Source organism: Physeter macrocephalus, chromosome 17, assembly GCF_002837175.3.
Source record: "Physeter macrocephalus isolate SW-GA chromosome 17, ASM283717v5, whole genome shotgun sequence".
Lineage (NCBI taxonomy): Eukaryota > Metazoa > Chordata > Mammalia > Artiodactyla > Physeteridae > Physeter > Physeter macrocephalus.
This window is the reverse complement of record NC_041230.1, coordinates 38,725,711-38,750,113: the sequence shown is the minus strand read 5'-3', so window position 1 is coordinate 38,750,113 and position 24,403 is coordinate 38,725,711. Positions and strand designations below refer to the sequence as shown.

At 39.6% G+C, this 24,403-nt stretch overlaps 1 protein-coding gene across 3 annotated transcripts in view; it reads right to left on the bottom strand.

Annotated features, from left to right (window-relative positions):
* The window catches only part of TANGO6 (transport and golgi organization 6 homolog), a 180,590-nt gene that overhangs the window by 59,357 nt on the left and 96,830 nt on the right, over window positions 1-24,403 (bottom strand). For all 3 annotated transcript variants that reach the window (XM_007110768.4, XM_055079350.1, XM_028477698.2), the window contains one exon: window positions 17,282-17,422. In XM_007110768.4, coding sequence (XP_007110830.2) covers window positions 17,282-17,422 — 141 coding nt within the window. The remainder of the gene's footprint in view (window positions 1-17,281; window positions 17,423-24,403) is intronic.

The following is a 24,403-nucleotide window of genomic DNA, read 5'->3' as shown; positions in this document are numbered from 1 at the left end:
TAAACAATGGAATATTACTCAGTCATAAAAAAGAATGAAATAATGCCATTTGCAGCAACATGGATGGACCTAGAGATTATCATACTAAGTGAAGTCAGAAAGAGAAAGGCAAATACCATATGATATCAATTATACGTGGAATCTAAAAAATGGTACAAATGAACTTATCTACAAAATAGAAATAGACTCACAGACATAGAAAACAGACTTGTGGTTATCAAAGAGGATAGTGGGGGGTGGGGGAGAGATAAATTAGGAGTGTGGGATTAACATCTATACACTACTATATAGAAACTAGGTAGACAACAAGGACCTACTGTATAGCACAGGGAACTATACTCAATATCTTGTACTAACCTATAATGGAAAAGAATCTGGAAAAGAATGCATATATATATATTTTATATATTTATATATATATATAAAACTGAATCACTTTGCTGTACACTTGAAACTAACACAACATTGTAAATTAACTATTAAAAAAAAGAAGCCCCACAATTTTTTGTTACAGAAATTAATTTCCTGTTGCTACTGTAGTCACCAAGGTATATTTTACCTCTAAGAATTCATGCCAATATCAGACAGCTGATTTTCTAATATCACAGTATAATTTGGCTTTTACAGTCTTCGTATTAATTAAAACAAAATTTTGGATTAAAGCAAACAACTGTTTTTTACAGTTGTGATTAGGGGCATGATCTTTGCAATCAGAGAAATCAGGCTTTGAGTCCCTGATTGAGCACCAACTAGCAGTGTGATCCTGAGGAAGTCACTAACTACTCTGAACCTGTTACCTTTTCTATAAAATGGTAATAATAATAAAAGGAATCACCTTGCACGGCCATTTCAAGGATTATGTGAGAGCATGCACATAAAGTGATCAACAGAGAGCCTGGAATAAAGTGCGTACTCAGCTGTGATTTGTATTCTGGAATAGGACAGGATGACCACACATTTTACTTGTCTGAAGAGCTATTTACTCCAGGTTGGCTTTTGCCTTGGGAGAATGGAGGAATACGTGGTACTCACTCAAAAATGACAACAATAATAGCAACCAACATTTATTCACCCCTTACCATGAAAGATGCTGGTTCTGAACACTTTACATATATTATCTTTTAAATTTCATAACCACCCTATCAGGAAGCTATCATAATTATCCCCATTTTACAGATAAGGAACAGAGAGGTTATGTAACTTGTTCATAGCTATTAAATGTTAAGAGTCAAGATCAAAACTTAGGAAGTTATGACTCCGGGGGTCACAGTGCATACCTCTGACAGAAAAAGGTAAAATGTGTCCCAAGGTTAAATCTATACATCAATTTCCTATTTACCTGCCTAATGGCTGCCATTGTAGGTGGTCCTACCTCTCTACTTTAGTCTCTGGCAACCCCAGTACAGGAATTAATATAGTCGTAAATACATCTCTATAATGACACTCAAATATTTATATTTATAATGACACAAATATTTCATATTATGTATATTATTTCATTTGAGCCTCTCAACATTTCTATGAGAATAACTGGGTGGATTACACTTGGTAGAACTGCCAGGTGGATTATAACTCCATCTCCACTAAATGTTAAAAGAGGTGACAGTCTCTCATTTCTTCTTCTGAATTGTCTACTTTTTCTCACCATTCTCACGGACATCCCTCTAATCAAAGTCTTCATCTCTTTATGCCTAGGAATGCCAAAACAGCCTCCTAGCTATCTCTCTGGCTGCAGCCTCTCCTTTCTTCACTCATGTTTCATGCCCCTGCCAACCATACCTACACATCTGTCATCACACGGCTTCCTTTCTTAAGAGTCCATAGTGAATCCCAAATGCCCGTCACATCAAGTCCTAACTCCTCTGCCCAGTCTTCAAGGCTCTCTGCGGTCTGCCCACCCTCTCTATCTAGCCTTACTACCCAAGGCACCCAACACAACTTGCTATAGGGAGACAGTCAAGTCCTCCATTTGCAACACAGGCATCCCACTTTTGTTCTCATGCTTTCTTTCCTATCTGGAGACATCATTTGCCTTCTTTCTCACATGTAAATCCTCATTCAATATCCATCATCATCTCGTTCCCAGATTGCCCAACAACATCCTATGAGCCTACCTGCTTCTAGTCTTGTCCCACTCGCATCCTTCACATAGCAGCCAAAATGATTTTGCTAAAATGTAATTATGATTAATTCTTCCCTCCTAAAAATCTCTCAGTGACTTCCATTTAAAGTCAACATAGGGCTTCCCTGGTAGCGCAGTGGTTAAGAATCCACCTGCCAATGCAGGGGACACAGGTTCAAGCCCTGGTCCGGGAGGATTCCACATGCCACAGAGCGACTAAGCCCATGCGCCACAACTACTGAGCCTGCGCTCTATGGCCCACAAGACACAACTACTGAGCCTGCGTGCCACAACTACTGAAGCCCACGTGCCTAGAGCCCATGCTCTGCAACAAGAGAAGCCACCGCAATGAGAAGCCCAAGCACCACAACAAAGAGTAGCCCCCGCTCGCCACAACTAGAGAAAACCTGTGCATAACAACGAAGACCCAACACAGCCAAAAATAAATAAATAAATTTATTTATTTAAAAATTAAGTCAACATAAATTGAAATTCCTTAACAGAGCACATATGGCTCTTTATGATCTTGGCTTCTTGAGCTAAGCCAGGCCATAGAAACCTGGCCGGAATTTGAAAAAGGATGAGAATGATGACTTCTTCTCTTGTAACTTTATTTACTCCCACAGCAGTAAACAAGCAGGACACAGATTATGAAGAAGATAAGGATTCAGGTGGGTGAATATAGTCTCCCATTGTCTCTCTTGGACCTCAGGGAAATGTGCTGAAATTCAGTATGTGAAGACTAGACTCAAAGCAGCTTGTAGCTAAGGCTGAAAGACCTGAAGTGAGATTTGAGCTACGGCCCACTGCAGGTAAGACAAAGTTTGAGTCTAATTTAATTGCTTGCTAAAACAAAAATTTAACAGTTTGGAGTACCATAACAGAATCTATAGCCTTCCCAACATAATTTAATAATGTCCAGGACATAATCCAAAATTACTTGCAAAACAAAAATATGACCCATTCTCAAGGAGAAAGATACTCAAAAGAGGACAAGACTGAATGATACAGACATTTCAATTATCAGAGATGGATTTTAAAGCAGCTATTATAACTATGTTCAATGAGGTAAAGGAAAATATGATGAATGAAAAGATAGGAAAATATCTGAAGTTTAAACAAAAATCACCACATTTCTAAGTAATCCATGGTAGAAAAAGAAATCACAAGCAAAGTTAGAAAATATTTTGAAATGAAAACACATCAAAATTTATGGAATGCCACTAAAGTAATTCTTATAGGATAATTTATAGTTTTTAATGCTTCCTTTAGAAAAGAAGAAAGGTCCAAAATCAGTGATCTAAGCTTTCACCTTGAGAAACTAGAAAAATAAACAAGTTAAACCAAAAGTTTATAGGAGGAAGATGCTGTAGGCAACCCCTAAAATGGCATCCTACGATCCCCATCTCCTGATATTCATACCTTATGCAATTCCCTCCTGTTGAATTAGGGCTGAACCTAGTGACTTGCTTGCAAAAAACAGAATGTGGCAAAAGTAACGGGATGTCAATTCTGAGATTAGGTACAAATGACGAAGACTTTCATCTCGCTTGTCCTCTCCTGCTCTCTTGATTGCTCACTCTGGTGGAAGCTAGCTGCCATGTTGAGTTGCCCTGTGGAGTGGCCCATGTGGCAAAGTGCTGAAGGAAGTTGTGGTCAACAGTCAGCAAGGAACTGAGGCCTTCAGTCCAACAGCCTGAAAACAACTGAATCCTGACAACTATGTGAGTGAGTTTGAGAACTGCTCTATCCTCAGTTGATTCTTCAGATGAGACTGCAGCCCAGCCAACACCTTGATTTCAGCCTTATGAGAATCCTTGAGGCAGAGGCACCCAGTTAAGGCATAACTGGCACCCAGTTAAGGCATAACTTATGCCAGATAAGGCATAACTGAACTCCTATCCTAAATTACAAAAACTATGAGATAAATGTTTGTTGTTTTAATCCAATAAGTTTTGAGGTAATTTGTCATGTAGCAATAGATAACTACAGCAAGAAATATTAAAGATAGGAGGGAAAACCAATGAAATGGAAAACCAAAAATCAGTAAAGAAAATTAATTAAACTAAAAGCTGGTTCTTTGAAAAAAAATGTTAATACAATTGATAAACTTCTAGTTAGATTGACCAGGTAATGAGTAGCACCGTGTAAAGAGAGAGGACTAAGGACAGAGCCTTAGGGGAATCCAAACTTTGGAGATCTGGTAGTGGGGAAGGAGCCAGCAAAGAAGACTGAGGAAGAAAAGCCATGAGATAAGAGCCATCACGCAAGTCTATTGCATGGGAGGCCTGGAGAGGAAGGAGCTTCAAGAAGGAGGCAATGGTCAAACATATCAAATGCTACTGGGTGGTCAGGTAGTATGAGGATGAAGAAGTGATCACTGGCTTTTTCAATATTTTGGTTGATAAGGGAATGCTGGGGATAAAAGTCCCCTCGGAGTGACTTGGGAAGAAAATGGCAAAGGAGGTAGCCAGCAAGTTCAGACAACTTTTTCTAAGAGCTTAACTGTGGAAGAGACCAGAGAAACAGGGCTATAGTTTGAAGGGGATATGGGGTTAAGAAGGTGTTTTGTTTATTTGTTTAAAATATTCAGTAGAAAGAAGAAACTGATGGTGCAGGTAACCCAATCGAGAAACAGTTTTACTTCAGGGTCTTTCAGCCTTGAGAAATAATAGAAATAAGTCCTAGTTGCCAGGACCAGGGTCTGGTGGTAGGTGTGCCTTCTTTCATCTTCCAAGAGAGAAGCCTGTTCCCAGAGGTAACTGTAGCTTTCATCCTTACGTGTGTTGGGGGTGGGAGGGGGTGGGGAAGGTAGTACAAACCTGGTCCCTGGCTTTACATAAGAAGCCTGGTTTGAGTTCAGTTCCTGTTTTCTTGAGGCAGTTGAAATTCTACCCAACACTGTCTGGTGTCCCTACAGAGCTGAGGCTTTAGCCCTTGAAGAGTTACTGCACAGAGTTTGAGGTAATAAAAGGTAATAAATAGCATTAATTGAGTATTTACTATATACCTGGCACTTTACATCTATTAACTCCTGTAAGCCTCACAAGAGCTCTATGAAATAGGTCTTATTATGATGATCATTTTACAAATGAGGAAACAGGGACAGAGATATGAAGTAACTTGCATATGGTCACATATTCAAGACTCAGGAAGTGGCAGCTTTGGGATTTGAATGCAGGCAGCCTGACTTCAGAACCCAAGGGTTTTGTAATAGTTTATAAAGAGGGAAAATATGGGAGTAAGGATTCATCATACAACATATAATAACTTGGGCATGCTGACCTAAAAAAAATTCTCTACCTTAACATCAGAACCATACGAACATTGTGGGCAGTGATTTCATCTCATTTTAGCAACACATAATCTATCATATCAAAATAATGTCATCAATTTGATTTTTTTGGCATTAAATTGGCATTAAAGTTGGCATTAGGGGCTTCCCTAGTGGCGCAGTGGTTGAGAATCTGCCTGCTAATGCAGGAGACATGGGTTTGAGCCCTGGTCTGGGAGGATCCCACATGCCGTGGAGCAACTAGGCCTGTGAGCCACAACTACTGAGCCTGCACGTCTGGAGCCTGTGCTCCGCAACAAGAGAAGGCCACGATAGTGAGAGGCCCGCGCACCGCGATGAAGAGTGGCCCCCGCCACAACTGGAGAAGGCCCTCGCACAGAAATGAAGACCCAAAACAGCAAAAATAAATAAATTAATTAATAAAACTCCTACCCCCAACATCTTCTTTAAAAAAAAAAAAGTTGGCATTAAATTTTTATTTTATTTTTTAATTTCTAAAATTTTTTTATTTTTTAAATATTTATTTATTTCGCTGTGCCGGGTCTTCGCCGTGGCATGCAGGATCTTCGCTGCAGCATGTGGGAGCTTTAGCTGCGGCATGTGGGATCTTTATTTGTGGCATGTGGGATCTAGTTCCCTGACTAGGGATCTAATCCGAGCCCCCTGCCTTGGAAGCACAGAGTCTTAGCCACTGGACCACGAGGGAAGTCCCTAAAATTTTAAATGTATATGTTTTTAAAGCTGTAAATGAGCTAAAATATATAACTAATTTTATGTTTTTGCACATTTACTTAATATTATGATAAGTAAATCTTATTTTAACCAGAAAAAGTAATGTCTGCTCCTCAAAAGACACCATTAAGAGAAGACTGGTTGATGCTGCAACTAAGAGTTCACATGCTACAACTAAGAAGCCCGCATGCCACAGTGAGGAGCCCATGTGCCCCAACTAAGACCTGGTGCAGCCTAAATAAATAAATAAATAAAAAGAAAAGACTGGTAGAAACTGTTTGCAATACATATATGTGACAAAGGACTTGTATCTACTCCATAAAAAAATTCTTACAACTAAATAAAGACTTGGAGAAATAAAGAAAAATAATCCAATGAAGAAATGGGAAAAGATCTTAACAGTTACTTCACAAAAGAAATACAGGAATAGAAAATAAGCACTTGAAAAGACAGGAGCTGAACACAATTAGTCATCAGGGAAATACAAATTAAAACCGCAATGAGATGCCATTATGGATTCATTAAAATGGCTAAAAACTAAAAAAATAATATTGATACCAAGTGTTGGCAAGGATATGGAGCAACTGGAACTCTCATACCTTGCTGGTCATAATGTAAAATGGTACAACTATTTTGGAAAACAGTTTGGTAGTTTCTTATACACCTACCATAAGACCCGGCAATTCCACTCCTAGGTACTTACCCAAGAGAAACATATATACATAGATAGATAGATAGATAGATAGATAGATAGATAGATGGATATATCTTCACACTAAGACTTGTACCAGAATATTCACAGCAACTACAGTCATAATAGTTCAAAACTAGAAACAACCTGAATGTCCATCAACAGGTAAATGTATGAATGATTGTGGTATAGTCATATAAAGCACTACTACTTAGCAATAAAAAGCGGTGAACTATTAATACACACAACATGGATGAATCTCAAAAACTTTTGCTGAGCAAAAGAATTCAGACATGAAAGGGTATACACTTTATGATTCCATTTATATGAAGCTCTAGAAAAGACAAATCTAACCTATAATAACAGGAAGCACATCAGTGGTGGTCAGGATTGGGGTGTGGAATGGGAGATGATCTGGGCACAAAGGAACTTCCTGAGGTGATGAAAATGTTCTATATTTTGACTATAGTGATGGTTACATGAGTTTATATCAAACCTCATTGAAATGTGTACTTAAAATGGGGGCATTTTACTGTATGTAAATTACACCTCGGTAAAGTTGATTTCAAAGAAAGCAAACTGCAGACTAATAGTAATGTAATAACAATAAGAGTAAAAGTAATAGTATGTTAATGTTCTGTTTTTGTAAAAGAAAAAAAGCCCATATAAAAAGCCCATATATGTTTGCATATACCTATAGGAACACAGGGAAAGGTGTGAAAGAATATATATGGGCTTTGTTTACTTTGGGAGGTAAGAATATTAAATATAACTAATATTTGCGAGAGACTGGATTTTTCTTTATATACCTGTGTATTGTTAGGCTCGTGGCAATAAGCTTGCACTACTTTTGACCGTGTAGTAGTTAGTATGCAGGTATGCTGCCAACACACCATCCCTGAGCACCGTTTATCTCATCAAGAGTCAGAGGCTACTTCCCTTCCCCTTGAACCTGGGCTGGTTTGGGGACTTACTTTGACAGTAGAATGTGGCAGAAGTCATACTAAGCCAGCTCTAGGTTTAGCTCTTAATAGGTCTGGCAGCTTCTGCTTTCGTTCTCTGGGAAACCATTCACCATGCGGGAAAGAAGTTTGACTTAGACTACAGAATGATGAGTTTCCACACACAGGGACAGACAGAAGCCATGTGGAGGAGCACTAGGGTGCCCCAGTCAAGATCCCACCTGAATGCAACCTCCTGGGTGAGCCCAGCCTACACCGCATGCAGTGGAACCACCAGCTGAGCCCAGACAACACCATGTGGAGCTGAGGAGCTGTCCCTGCCAAGCATTACCAATATTACAGGATTCTGAACAAATAAATGGGGGTTGTTTTAAGCCATTATGTTCTGAGGTCCTTTACTACACATAAGGGAACCAAAACATATGTTATGAAAGAAAAAGCCCTTACACTAAAATTTTTTAATTAGTAAATTAAAAGTTTAAATATTTCTGGAAACTACCTAATTAGAATGCCCTTAAGTTGATTCATTATAATGCTGCACCTTTAAACAAATTTTGTTGAGTAAGATACTTCTAAAGGCGATTTGTCATTCCTTGACTAGTCTTATACATTACTTAATAGCAAAATGAATTATTAATTTATTACTTTTTTTTTTTGGCTGCTGCCACACAGCTTACAGGATCTTAGTTCCCCAACCAGAGACTGAACCTGGGCTCCGGCAGTGAAAGCGTGGAGCCCTAACCACTGGACCACCAGGGAATTCCCAGTAATTTATTACTTTAAACAAGACTTTTTTCCCCATTGCCATCAAGACAAACAACAAAATAACACAAAAGAGGACTTTTTTTAGTCCATTCACTTTGAAAAACACAATCTTCAAAAGATATTTTTCTCTATTTGACAATAGACACAGCAGGGGGTTCAAAAAGCCCTATCTCACCCACAATTTCAGGAAGTAATCTGTCAGTATATAAACAATTTTAAATATAAACAGCCTTTGAGTGAATCCACTTTGGCAAATATCAATCTTACAGAAATAAAGGTCCAGTTCTTTAATATGTACATATATATGAAATATGCATATATACATATATAATATATATTTCCATTAGCACACAAATATGAGAATTTATATGGCAGTACTGCATGTCATAGGAAAAAAAGTGAAGTTTCATCCATAGAGGAATGGTTGAATAAGTAAACTGTGGTGTATCTATACTATAAAATATTATGCAGCTGTTTAAAAGCCTCTCTCCTCATCTTAATTCTCAGGCCAACCCAACTGGAACTCACAGTAGCCTGCTAGACAAATCCAATTATTCCATTTTCCTTCGTTTTCTACAACTGGCTAGAAGAAGGTGTTTGTCAGAGGAGAATTTGGGGCTGAATCTGCCCCTCTCTGGGCAGGTATCATCAGGTTTTCTAAAATCAGATTACAGGCTTCATCCTGGAGCTGGATGGGATCATGGGTTGCTCATCACTTGGATGAACTCTGAGGTGGCAAAGTGAATGCTGAACTAAAACATAAAAATTAAGCAGGTGATATGGAAAAGAGTTGACAAAGCACATTAAATAAGGGTGTTCTGCAGGTTGTAAGAGTTAGAAATATACCCTAAAGCCCAGGACCTACCCTTCTCCTGGTATATAGAGGAATTTGAGAAAAGGTACCTCCTAACCTAGAAGTATAAGCTGCTTTGTCCCCGCATTCCCAGTGTCATTCTAGTTGCCGTGGCACACTCCAACAGACCTGAGATTTCATTCTCTCCCCTCATTCCTCTTTCCACATATTAATTCCTGATCTTTCTTACAGAGTTCACTGAAGGTACTCTTAAGATGAAGCAACGTGAATATGGCTTTCTATTCCTGCTCTCATTTTTAGAAGTTTCCGACCTAGAGTAAACTAGAACTTGTCTGAGCTTGCTGATTAGAAGACTACGTTCTGCCTCTAAAAATAAGTGCTGTGCTTTGTATGTCATGGTGACCCTACCAGATCTGAGTTGTTCTTCTAGGGCAACAATGGGTTCACACTGAGTCATGCATCCATCCATCAGTCCTTCCCTGACCTCATTCCCTTCATCCACCCACCCACCCCCAACATTCTCTGACAGGTTCCTCCATTCATTCTGGGAGCAAAGGTACACATTTTAGAGATAGCTGGTCAGGGTTAGAGGATAGGTCTGAAGCCATGGAATAATTTTTCTCTGTGAGACATTAGCAGTCTCATTCACTGCTGACAAGAGGATCCCTTTCTGGAAGGCAACTTAGCACTAAATATCAAGAGCCTTAAAAGCAGGCACATACTGTGACCTAGTAATTCCTTTCTAAGAACCAATCCTAAGGAAAGAATCAAAGATTCACCAAAGGATTTACATATAAGAATAATCAATAGCACACTTCTTATAATCCTCATAAAGTTCCTCATAAAGTAAGGAACGGAACCACCTAATTAAACAATATCTTTCTAGAAGATAACTAATAAAATTATGATAAATTCAGGTTATTAATTAATAACAACCAATAAACCTTATATTTTCAAGAAATATTTAATAACATGGAAAAGTGCTTATAATGTTAAATTTTTTAAAAAGCAGGATACGTACAATGTAATTACAAGTCTGAGAAAGAAAAAGAAACTAGAAGGAAACATCAAAATGTAAACAAAGAATGGTTACTTCTGAATGGTGAGACTATTAGTGATTATTTTCTTTACACTTTTTAATATTCTCCAAATTGTCCAAAATTATCACGTATTACTGATACAATTAGGAAGGGAAAGGTCTAAGAACAGATTTTAAAGTTATATCTCTCAGAAAAATTGACATGAGGAAGAAAAGCAGAAGGAGGAAGAGAAGAAAAAAAATTATTCGGTCTGGGCTCCAACTTTCAATTTTGGCCAGATTAGTATTTCCAGTTTATATTAATATAAGTATTTGTTGAATTGAACTATACTGATGCTAACCCAGGCAAGCTTGGCAAGAAGCATTTCATTTAATTCCCTGAATTTTGCTGAAAAATTCTCCCTTCAAAGTATGTGAACTCTAATCCTTGACTGTTGTTCATTGCTGCTGAAATCTATGAATGCTGAACTCCCAGACTAATATCCAATTAGTCACACATCCAACCCACCTTTTCACCTTCAGGCTATGCTGTGAGTTGAAAATCTCTGAAAGCTAACATACAAAGCCATTTTTCAAAAACTGACCTGCTGTTCTTGATAACGATGAGGAACTGATGTAGCCCCAAAGCACTTTGCCACATTCAACTGCAGGGTCCCAAAGAGAAAAAGACAGACAAGACCGTTTCCTCTGAGCTCCCATAATACCCTACACAGGCCTCTCCCTAAATTAGCAGGTCACCTTAGAAGATCCGTGTATGAGTTGACGGCTCTGATTAAACTATAAGCTCCTTGAAGGAAGAGACGGTGGCTTTTTCGTGCTCCTATTTCCAGCCCCAGGCACAGAACCGGCCATTCAGTGCCTACTCAAAAAACATTTTTGAACTGAACTACATTAATGCCTCTGCTCTCAAGATTAAGAAAAAAGTAAACATATTCAAGATAAAAAACTAATGAGAACCTGCTATATAGCACAAGGAACTCTATGCAGTGCTCTGTGGTGACCTAAATGGGAAGGAAATCTAAAAGAAAGGGGATATACGTATAAATACAGCTGATTCACTTCGCTGTGCAGCAGAAACTAACACAACACTGTAAAGCAACTATACCCCAATTAAAAAAAAAAAAAGATTATAAAAAGAGGGCTTCCCTGGTGGCACGGTGGTTGGGAGTCCGCCTGCCGATGCAGGGGACACGGGTTCGTGCCCCGGTCTGGGAGGATCCCACATGCCGCGGAGTGGCTAGAAAAATTAAAAAGAGCTTTTGAGCATTAGAAAGAGCTACCAAATAACCCAGGAATTTATATGATTTAGACTTGACAAAAGCAGGAGATTAGAATTCAGAGAATGTCTGGGTATTACTATGGGCAGAGGAGGAAACTGTTTTTCCATCAAGGACTTCTGATCCAAACTTGAAATTCAAATGAGACTACATACAAGTAAAAAGTAATTTCATTTATTTCTCTTTTTCCTTAGAATGAGAAATAAATATCAGCAAAGGATATAAAACATTCCCTAAATACAAGGGATAATTTTAAAATATACTTTAGTTCATATTATGGTCCATTAAATGTAAAAGGAAGGCAAAAAAAAAAGGAGGCATATGTAATCACTTCAAAGGTGTCCACAGGCTCTATAATAAGGACACACTCCTATATTCAGCAGATATCAGAAAAGGCTATCCACTAAAAAGTATGCTCATAAAATTGGTATAATATAGATAAGATTAGCCATGTGCAGAACCTCCCACATCCAATAGGATTTGTAATTACAAGAAGGAATGAATAACTTTTTCAAGCTCTCTCCAGTGAGATGGCAATCTAAGATGTAACTGAGATGTAGGACAGGGTAGAATTTAGTCAAGGCCACCAGGATGACTGCACAGGTGAGTACTGTACAGCTCCAGGCCCTGCCATTCATACAATAACGCCTCTTGGACTTTTTGAATCTGAGAACAACCTGCACAATTGTATGTGGCAGTCCTGGATGTAACTAACATATCTGAGTGATGTTATAAAGCAGAACATGAGTTCTACAACAGGGTGCATCAGCAGAAGCCCTACTGACATTCTGGGCCAGATCATTCTTGGTTGCAGGGGGCTGTCCTGTGCACTGTAGGATGTTTAGAAACTTCCCTAGCCTGTACCCATTAAATGCCAGTAACATCACCCCCTGCCCGCAGTTGTAACAACTAAAAATGTCTCCAGACATTGCCAATGTCCCCTGGGGGGCAAATTCTTCCCCCTACTCCCCCATTTGAGAATCACTGGTCTAGAGGAACAAAGAACTGGGTAGTGTTTGTCCAGCTCTGCTGAAGAGAGAGAAGATACTTCATCTGGCATATGTGAGAAAAGAGTGTAGTCTATATCAGATCAGGAATAATGCTCTAGGCAATTTCAGAAGGAAATACCCTTACAGATGTACTCAATACCCTTTGCTTTAATTCCACTTGTCAGGTATTGTCCCAATTACCAATTCAATATCTTGGGCACAGTTATTTAATGTTATACATTTAAAATAAGTTTTAAAAACAATGCAATGACATATAACAGCCCACAGGTTATTGTCAACATCGACACTGGGCCATATATGAGGAAACAGATGGAGAAACATTTGGAGTGGCTGGTAATTTAGCAATGCATTAAGATTAAATTTCTAAAAGTACAATAAAAAAAAACTAAATAGTTCCCTAAATAAAAGAAATGAAAAAAAAAAAAAAAAGAAATAAAATCCTTCCACCATATTTTCTATGTTGAGAAGTAGAGATTAAAATATATAGATTCATACTTATAAAATGTTGGTTTAAGAAAGCCTTTCTATATAAGAGAAAAACCATAAAAGAAAAGATAGATTTGCCTACATCAAAATAAAAAACTTCTACATTTCAAAACAAACAAAACAGAAAATATGAACAAAACTAAAATGTAAACAAACCAAAGAAAATATTTACAACATAAATGTTAGTGGTTCAAGATCTGTAAATATGTAAAGCTTTTACAAATTAAATAACAAAATCAACACCCCAATGGAAAAATGAAGAAGGATAGGAACAGGCAATTCACACACACACACATCCACCCTCCGCACACACAAAAATTCAGCTAATAAAAATATGAAAAATATTTAACCCTGTCAATTGAATAAATGGAAATAAAAACACAATAACATTTCTTTACATATCTGCTTGATAAAAAATAACACATAGCATATATAGTGCTGATGAGGGTACAAATATTCTCAAACATTAAAATATAAACTGGCACAATCTCTTGGGAAGATAATTTAGCAATAAATATGTTTTAAAATATGCACATGCTTTTAAGAAATTCTACTTTTAGAAATTTTTCCTAGGAAATTATCGTGGATCTGCACAAAGATTTAGCTACAAGAATATTCATCTTAATGTAATTCATAATAGTGAAAAATTAGAACAACCTGTAAGCTGGTCAGCTGAAAAAAATTATGATACATTCAAATGATACAGTCTCATGCAATCATTAAAAATTATACAGGATGTGGAAAATGTGTGTTAATGACAGGAAAAAGATGCTTAATGACATGGGAAAATTTTCAGGATACAGAATTGTGTATTGGGTAAGAGACTGGGTCTGGAGTCAGATTGTCTGGATTGAAATTTTGGATCCATCATTAATTAGCTATGTAACATTAGGCAAGTTAGTACCCGTCTCTGTATCTGTTTCCTAATGTGTAAAAAAGTGTAACCTCTATGAAATAACAGCAACAATCTAGGCAACAATCACCAGTGGTTACTTAAAACCAATAGGAGGAAGGTTGATGGGGAAGTTTATTATGGATGTATCCTACTAGAAACACCACTGATCAATCTTCACATCACTAAAATGAGACACCAGACATCATATGCCTTGTAATGTGAGACAAAAGGAAATACAATACACAGCACAGCCTATGAAATATTCTTGCCCCCTAAAATTTGACCCAAATTTACCCAAGTGTCCGTATCTATCAACTCACTGGAAACATGGGGATTTAATTCCATTAAAATGAGACTCAGACTTCCCTGGTGGTGCAGTGGTTAAGAATCCGCCTGCCAATGCAGGGGACGCGGGTTCAAGCCCTGGTCCGGGAAGATCACACATGCCGCGGAGCAACTAAGCCCGTGCACCACAACTACTGAAGCCCAAGCACCTAGAGCCCGTGCTCCGCAGCAAGAAAAGCCACTGTAATGAGAAGGCTGCGCACCGCAACGAAGAGTAGCCCCCGCTCTCTGCAACTAGAGAAAGCCTGCGCGCAGCAACGAAGACCCTACGCAGCCAAAAGTAATAAATAAATAAATTTTTTTAAAAAATGAGGTTCAAGGGCTTCCCTGGTGGCGCAGTGGCTGAGAGTCCGCCTGCCGATGCGGGGGACGCGAGTTCGCGCCCCGGTCCGGGAAGATCCCACACGCCGCGGAGCGGCTGGGCCCGTGAGCCATGGCCGCTGAGCCTGCGCGTCCGGAGCCTGCGCTCTGCAGCAGGAGAGGCCACAGCAGTGAGAGGCCCGCGTACCGCAAAAAAAAACCAAGAAACAAACAAAAAAAATGAGGTTCAAGGCCAATCAAAATAAATTGATGCTGATTAAAAAGTCAGAATAGTGCTTACCTCTGGGGCAGGTATAGCTTAGGAAGGGAAAAAAGGAAACTTTATGGGTTATTAGAAGTTTCCTTGTACTGATCTGGGTGACGGCAGATATGTAGAGAACCATAAACCTACACTATTAAAATTAGTGTACTTTATATACTTTTCTATATATATGTATATGATACTTCAATCTTTTTTTTTTTTTTAATGAAAAGAAAAAAAAAGCTCCTGCTGATTTTCACCATTGTCTAGTGGCAAGATGAAAAGTAGATGTGGTTAGGGAACTGAAGCCAAGAGGAAGTGGTAGTACTGCACCTGGCTCCTACCTATGGGCCTGTGTTCCCATGGAACTCCCCCTGCTGCAAAGAAGAGCTGGGGATGGGGAGAGCACAAGGCCTGGACCACTGAAACTAGGGTACTTATTAAAGAAGTCTTATAAAGTGGCTGTCACAAGGATTTCCACACCAATAGTAAACTGAGGACATTGGCTATGTTGTAAAAATGGGCTTTAATTTCACTTAAAGGATTTTAGTCAGCCATCTCATCTATGCACCCAGACGAGTTGGTAAGGTGAATTAGAAGTAGCAGTTAAAGCTAAGGCAATGTTTACAGCTGGATACTTGTTAGAGTCGGCTACAGGAAGATTAGAACTTTGAGAACTGACGGAATATGCTTTGAAATGCCAGAAGGCAGTTTTGGAAATTGGGCTAATTATAGGACTATGTAAGGAGGAGCAAGGCCTCTCTCCCACTCAACCTAGTCCTTCATCCCCACCTTCAGTCTCACCACAGGAAATGATTTGGACTGGCCCATGGAGATGGAGAAATGTGCCTTTTCAGCGTTTATCATGCCAATGATAGCGGTCTACCAGAAGTTACAGAGAACAGCCATGTTTTGTTGATGCATCAGACACATCCTTCTCAGATCGATGATCACAATGATACACACAAATGGAAGTCAGAGGTGCATTTGATCCTGTAATACGTTAAACTTAACACTCAAACCTACTGTGAGAGAATCATTTCTCATAATGGTGCACTTGTCTGGTATGTTTCAGGCCCATATTTAAGACTAAGGCAAATATAGAAAGTTCGCCCTTCTTCAAAGGGCAGAAAAAAAATCTTTTAATTTCACTCTCATGAGATTTTCCTTTCAGTGATAAACGAATTTAAGTGGTTGGAGATCTAGGTTCTATCTTCTTTAGCCAGAGGGTCACCCAGAAATTAGGAAAATTAAGGGCTATGTCCGTGGAAATGATGCATGGCTATGTGGAATCTTTGGAAATCCTTAAAAATGCTGGTGAAGGAAGAACTTAACGTAAATTCTTGATACAAGAGGCAAAAGCTAGTTTGTTGTTTTTTGGTTATTTTTGGCCATGCCGTGCAGCATGCGGGATCTTAGTTCCCCCACCAGGGATTGAACCCACGCCCCCTGCATTGGAAGCGCAGAGTCCTAACCACTGGACCGCCAGGGAATCCCAAAGCTAGTCTGTTTTTCAAAATCTTCCCCTAGTGGGTAAAGAGTAAAATTTAATCCTTACAATAGCCATATGAGGTAAGTGCTATTAATATCCTCTTTTTATATATGAGGACACTGAGGCACCAAGAGGTTGAGAAACATTCCCATGATCACAAGACTGATAAGCAGCAACTTGGGATTTGATCCCAAGCAGTGTGACTCTAGAGCCCATGGCTTTACAACTCTCAGCCTGTGTGGTTTTGAGCAACTTCCTTCGAGTTGGTAGGTTCAATTCTTAGCACTACTATTTATCAGCTGAATGAGTCTTGAACAAATTGCTGTAGGTCCCTGTGCTACAGTTTCCTCATCTATAAAATGGGCCTAACAACAGCTTCTTTATAGAATTTCTTGGGAAAGTCAGATGAGATTATATACACGTAGAGGACCTGACACACAGAAGTCATTCAACCAGAGTTAGCGCTCTTCTTTCCCTGTCTGACATTCCCCTTCTTTTCATGGTTGCTGCTGCTCAGCAAGTGGGAAACTTCTCACTCCAGCTCTGAGGAAAATCAAGGCCCCAGCATAGCTCAGGGGAGGAGACTAAGTAGTTGTAGAAGAATGGGCACTATTGCTGCCAATCTCTTGGTGCACGTTGGACATTTGCTAAATCCTTGAACAGGAAGTAACTCACCTCAGCCCCCAAATTGTCCTCACCTTGCTAGCATAACAAGCGTCCAGGTGCACAGACTTTGGTTCCACAGCCATACTGCTCCCTCACCCCATTCCAGATGCTGGAACAAGAAAACTCACCTAACGCCCTGACAATTCGCATAAGGATTTCCCCGACTTTCATTCTGGTCTCCGGTGTGTGCTTGTCTTTGCCGCCGTCATACTGTGCCAACAGGCCAGGCAAGATTTTCTCAGGGTACACATCTGAGAGGAGGGCAACCCCTAGGGTTGAAAATAAAAAGAAATGATTCATTACTGCTCAGCACTGAAAAGAAAATAAGCCCAGACAGCCTGTGACGGGATGGAAACAGAGACATTTAAACCCACCTCTGTCATTCTACCAGCAAGGGCCGCCCTGTATTTGGAGTGACAACATTGTGAGTGGAAAGAACATGGGTCTGAGAGTTCACGCTCCTGGATTCTTCTAGTCTCAGGCCTATATGATCTCTAAGATCACTTTCAGCACTGACATTCTATGATCTATGGATTCTAGACTCTGGAAGCAGAGGCTAGATGATTACATATCATGGCAGGGATTTACACAGCAGTGGGAGAAGACCGGATCAAATGCCCTCGAGGGAGCCTTCCAAGTCTGAGACACTAAGGTTCTATGACAAGTATCGTTGCTGCCCACACATCAGCCTGAAGCACAGCACTGCTTCCTGTCTTTGCTGCAGTTCTCCACCCCAGTACGAGTTTTCTCTGTAAAACCGTCAGTGATGAGAACAATTTCTGTAAGGAAATAAGGAATGCAAATTCTGGGCATGGTGAGTAGTAGATTATGCTTCCGGCTGAGTTCCCTGATCAGAAGTAGGGGAGATCCTGCTCCTGAGCCTCCCCCTTCCTAGTACTTGCCGATCCCCTCTCCCATCACGCCAGAACTCCTAGATGTAGAATCTGCAGCAGTGTTATCATTATCGGAGCCCAACCCCGTACCGAGTAAACTTGACAGGGGCTGACAGAGGTGGCGAGATACAACTAAGACAGGACCAGAAATAAAGCCCCTAGTCTCAAAACTATAGAAATACAAATTCCATTACTTGCGGGGAGGGGTTACGCACTATACTCTAATGAACAGTGAGGAAAAAGGAAAAAAACAAATGAAGGAAGGAAACTCAGGTCTCAAACTACACCCAGGGTGAGAATGCTTCTCACCACCTCTACCTCAACCACTCCTGTCCATCATTTCTGGCCTGATTTTTTTCAAAAATCTCCTAATTGGTCTCCATGCTTCTACCCTATTCCTGCACTGCAGCTGGAACTATCTGGTTGAAGTGAGTCAGACCTCATCATTCTTCTGCCCAAACCGTCACTGGTTTCCTTTCTTCCCTTAATATGAGCAGCCCCCAGCCCCCACCTGCCTTCGCTCTGCCTCTGACCTCACCTCTAACCACGCTCTCCCTTCCTCACTGTCCTCCAGCAACTGTGGCTGGAACTCCTAGCTATAGACCAAGCTGCTTTGGACCCAGCATCTTCGCCTTACTTCTCCCTCTGCCTAGGCTGCTCCTCCTCCAGGTAGCCCATGGCTTGCTCCTAAAAGCCCGTCACGTCTCTGTTCAAATACCAAATACATCGTATATAAAATGACAGCCTCCTTCTACCACTCTTTATCCTTCTCACCCTGCTTCACTGTTCTTCTTAGCACTTAATAGTACCTGAAATGATATATACTTGTTTATTTATTGACTGCTGTCCTCAGAATGTGACCTCTACAAAGTCAAGGATTTTGTTTTGTTCCCCACTGTAGCCTCAATGCCTAGAAGAGTGCCAGCACATAACAAGTGCTCAATAACTATTTGTCAAACTAATGAATGAATAAAACGGTTCAAAGATACAGTCTTGATATAAATTTCAGGAATTAAGAAAGAGAAGATGGGGAAGAAGTAATATAAATGCTTGAGAAATCTATAATTATTTTTTATCTGAGTTTACCATTCTTCCATTTAATTTGACAATCTTGCAGGCAAAGTCTATATACTGTTTTCTATGTTATAGGTTGGGGTTCCATTCTCTTATAAATAGATATACACCAAGGCGATGCAACTGCTGAGGGCTACACCTGCTTGTCCATCCTCTTTTCTGCCCTCCTCACCCCTATAACTTTTCATTGCCTGAAAAGCCTGGGAAGTCTCTGCATGTGGGTCTTAAGCCACATCTGTCTTCCTTTATGTGGCCTCCAGTTTTACATAAACAGAAGCTCTGCTCTTTAGGGAGTTTCAGGCTGGGGCAGAACCTGAATTAGACAGCTTCCCCGTTGGCAAAATGTGACACTGCATTTGTAGGTAGCTCTATTACGCAAAACAAGGGGTAAGTTTTTGGAGGTCCAAGGTGGAGTTATAGACCTCCTAGCATAGGAAAAATGTCTGCAGCTAAGAAAAGGATAAATGAAGGAAACAGCTTCCACAATCTAAAAAAGCCCAAAGGAGAAGTGAATTGATAGTTGGTAACTGCAACGCTGGCAGATGTTTTATCACTGATGTATCACAAGGCCTGGTACGTATTATAGATCTGTAGCAGTCATAACTACTTCTTCATTAGAAGTTCCTAACTCGAAATTCAGTGTATTTGTTCCCTTTTAGGAATATAGTTGAGACTTCATAATGGAACACAGTCGTAAAATGGGATTTGCTCTATAAAACTTTGATCTATATCTAGCTTTTCTGAAAAACATCTACTACTAAAGTTCCTTCTACTGTCATTTATGCCTATTTTTATCTCACTAATCTTTAGCAGAGAAGTTATTTACTTCTATGAGAATATCCTGCTGTATACTTCAAAACCAAATGAGCTCTTGATTTCCTCTCTGTAGCAGACAGGCATTTTGGTTGCACACAGCATCTACTCTCTCTTCTGGTAACAACACCTGCTGTTCCTTTGGGAAATATCCCTTCCCTACTCTCAGTCTATGTAGTTTGAGTGGGGCTAACTACGCACTTCCTCTCTCTTCATGTGTTAACAAACTCATGTCAAGGCTGGCTTAGGATATTCCATGCCATCACCACCACAATATTTGGTTCAGGAATGGGGGAAGAGACTCAATCCTGGAGCCAATTTTGGAACTACCAGGAAAGATGAGCTCCTGGAGTCTGTGTGTGGGGGTGGGGGGAGAGGGGATTGTTTTGTTTTGTCTTCTTGTTTTTGCCTGTAGAAGTGATTAACCTGGAGCTGCCAGTGGCCATCATGTGGAGAAAGTCAACCCCAATATGGTGCAAACACAGAGGAGGGTCAAGCCAAGAGAGGAAAGGAGAAAAGGAGAGAACTGTGTCATGCTTTGAGCCCCAGGATCCAATTATACATTTACTCACTAGAACCTCTGGATACATAAGCCAATAAATATCCTTTTATGCTTATGCCAGTTTGATTTTTTTTCAACCAAAGGAATCCTAATATATCCTTCTTCAGGTTAAAGAAACAAATTCAGATTTTAAAAAAAACTTTTCTTATAATGCCAAACTTTTAGTTCCACCAGGGAGCATTAATTCTCTCAATCTTACATAAAAAGGTTGCCAATAGCAAAGTACAATTTCCTTGCTTCCCACAGTCCCAGGTTAGCAATTGTTTTATCTTCCTGCTGGCCTGCTCCACAGACTGCTGCCAAATGGCTCTCTGACTGAGTTTACCTTCTCAGGATACAGTTGCCACCTATGACTTTATGAATCCCTAGAGGACAATGGTTCCTTCCTTACTCTTAGACGGAGCAGTGAAGAGAATCACATATGATGGTTAAGACTATATAACAATTTAAAGAGATGAGATTTTGTGTGGCTGTTTTGTTTCTTCTTTGAATTTTGACAACTGAGGAAGCCTGACCATAACCTTCATATGCCCCTTGGCCCCTCCTTTGTAATATGAAAACAGGGTAATTTCTGGGTCAGCACTAGCTTTAAGGAAACATGACACATCAATCCCTTTGGCAATAAGGACCAAATGATTGTGTGAGAGATACCTGCTCCTGCTCTGATCACAGGAAAATGACTATGTATCTCAAGATGTGGTGTAACAGATAAGATACAGAGAAAGCAAAGGTGAACCAAATCTGGCAGGAGTTCATGAAAGCATTCTGATCTGTGTTTGGGGGCAAAGCACAGGATAAGGCAAATTAACCAACTGAAAAAATATTATTGAAAGTACTTTATGCGACAAAATAGAGACAGTCAACTTTGTAAAATAACTGTTTTTTTTTCCCCCAAAGACTTTCATTACAAAGCCAGAAATGTATTCTGATCCAGTGTTGACTTCAAGATGATCCCTCAGCATGCTGCTCAGTGATTCTGCAGACCTTGAGCAGTCAGCATAGTTTACGTCTCACTTTACACAGTGCTCTTGCATTGCAGGAAAGACAGTCTAATCCTCAATGTCTTTGCTGACTGGCTCTATTCCAGGAATCTGCTACATCATCCCCATTTTAAAACTAACCTGATTTATTCCCCTGGGCAGACAACAACCTACCTTCCAAAATACCCACATCAACTTGGAAACCACCTACTCACTTGAATTTCTCAGGTATTTCTGCAGAAAACTGTAAGAAACACAACTCTCCACATATTGAATGATTCCATTTATATGAAAATGTCCAAAATAGGCAAATTTACAGACAGAAAGTAGGTTCAGTGGTTGCTTAGGGCTGTGGGAGTTGGTGGGGGGGAATAGGGACTGACTGCTAACGATATGGAGTTTCTTTATGGAGAGTAAAACATTCCAAAATTAATTATGGTGATGGTTACACACTCTGTGAATATAATAAAAAGCACTGAATTGTATATTTTACATGGGTGAATTGTATGGTATATGCATTATATCTCAAAAACTTGTTATTAAAAAACTGTAAGAGTCGTACAACTCAACAGCAAAAAAAAAAAAAAAAAAAAAAAAAAAAATGCTATTAAAAAATGGGCAGATGATCTGAATAGGCATTTTTCCCAAAGAAGACATACAGATGGCCAAGAGGCACATGAAAAGATGTTCAACATCACTAATCATCAAGGAAATATAAATCAAAACCACAATGAGATACCACCTCACACCTGTTAGAAGGCTATTATCAAAAAGACAAGATATAACAAGTGTTGGAGAGGATGTGGAGAAAAGGAGACTCTCGTCTACCGTTGGTAGGACTGTAAATTGGTATGGCTACTGTGGAAAACAGTATGGAGGTTCCTGAAAAAATTAAAAATAGAACTACCATATGACCTAGCAATTCCACTACCAGGTATTTATCCAAAGAAAACAAAAACACAAACTCAAAAAGATACATGCACTCCTATGTTCATTACAGCATTGTTTACAACAGCCAAGATACGAAAACAATCTAAAAGTCCATCAATGAATGAATGGACAAAGAAGACATGGTGTGTGCGCGCGCGCACACACACACACACACACACACACACACACACACACACACACACACACACACAATGGAATACTATACAGCCATGAAAAAGAAAGAAATCTTACAATTTTCAACAACATGGGTGGACCATGAGAGAATTATGCTAAGTGAAATAAGTCAGACAAACAAAGACATCCATAAAAAAAATGAAGAAGCTTTTAAAGAACTTTTATGGAATAAATACTAATATCTATTGTTAAGTGAAATGCAAGGTACAAAACAATGTGTATAGAATTCAACAATTTGTGTACAAAGGGGAAATACATACACACATTTATACACTCATAAATATTTCTGGAAGGATACACAAGTAACCAATGATATTGGTTGTTTCTAGGGAGGGAAATGGAGTGACTAGAGGATAGATAAGAGAGAAGAAACATTTTACTCTGTATCTTTTGGTACCTTTTGAATTTTGAACCATGTAATGTATCAAATATAACTAAATAAACTATAAGTTAAAAAAATTGTGATAAATGGCACAGTCTTTTAAATAGAACAGCCCCCTTTAGAGATGAAAATGTAAAAATAATTTTCAATCAAATATAACAGAATGATCACAAACATCTTCCTCCTGAAATCTCACTAAAGTGATAGTCAAGGAGTTAAAAAAAACTGACAAACAAGGATAAAAAGAATATAGGTATCAAAGGCTGAAATCTGGGACTTCCCTGGTGGCGCAGTGGTTAAGAATCCACCTGCCCACGCAGGGGACACAGGTTCGATCCCTGTTCCAGGAAGATCCCACATGCCGCAGAGCAACTAAGCCCAGGCGCCACAACTACTGAGCCTGCGCTCTAGAGCCCACGAACTGCAACTACTGAAGCCCACGCGCCACAACTACTGAGCCCACACGCCACAACTACTGAAGTTTGCGCACTCTAGGGCACATGTGTCGCAACTACTGAGCCCACGTGCTGCAACTACTGAAGCCCACGCACCTAGAGCCCATGCTCCGCAACGAGAAGCCACCGAAATAAGAAGTTTGCGTACCACAATGAAGAGTAGCCCCCTCTCGCTGCAACTAGAGAAAGCCTGTGCGCAGCAATGAAGACCCAATGCAGCCAAAAAAAAAAAAAAAAAGGCTTAAGTCTGAGTAAAGAGAGCAAAGATGGGACAAAATAATGATATGTATTTGAAAAAATTAGTAATAATTACATAGAAAACTAACCAAATATACAAGAAAGGACAACTGAACTAGGCTTAGCAATGAATAATATCCAGAGTCGGCAACAAACACTGCCCAATGATTTAGCCAAAAACTGTGATGGGGAAATGGCAGAAGGAGAAGGGGTAGAGGCGTGCATGTGCAGGCATGTGTGCATGTGGATGTTAAATCTTCATCTAACATACAGGAAATGAGTAGAAAATGTGCAAAATTTTTAACATCGAGATCCATGAGAGCATTTTATTTATAAATAGGGAGGTAATTACTAGAAGAAACTACTTAAACAGGGGTAGAGGAGATGGTTATCTCTGAGGACTGTAACCATGAGGGTGTAAGCAGGGCAGGAGACAAACTTCTTTACTCTTCACAAACTATGTTCAGAGAAATTAACAGAAATAAGTTTGTTTTAAAAACTAGAAAGAAGGTAAAATGTATATGAAGGTAAAATGTATATTAACCTGGGAGGAAGCTCTAGTTTGAAAGAACAATGATGGTGAAGAGGTAAGGCACAAGGAAATTTTCCTTCTGATGACAAAAAGACAATCACCAACCTGTGATTGTCCTCTCTTGTTGCAGCTCAAGGACACAAAGATAAGGTAGAACCTGAAGAGGAGACTACTACCCTCTAGCAGCGTACTTCAGT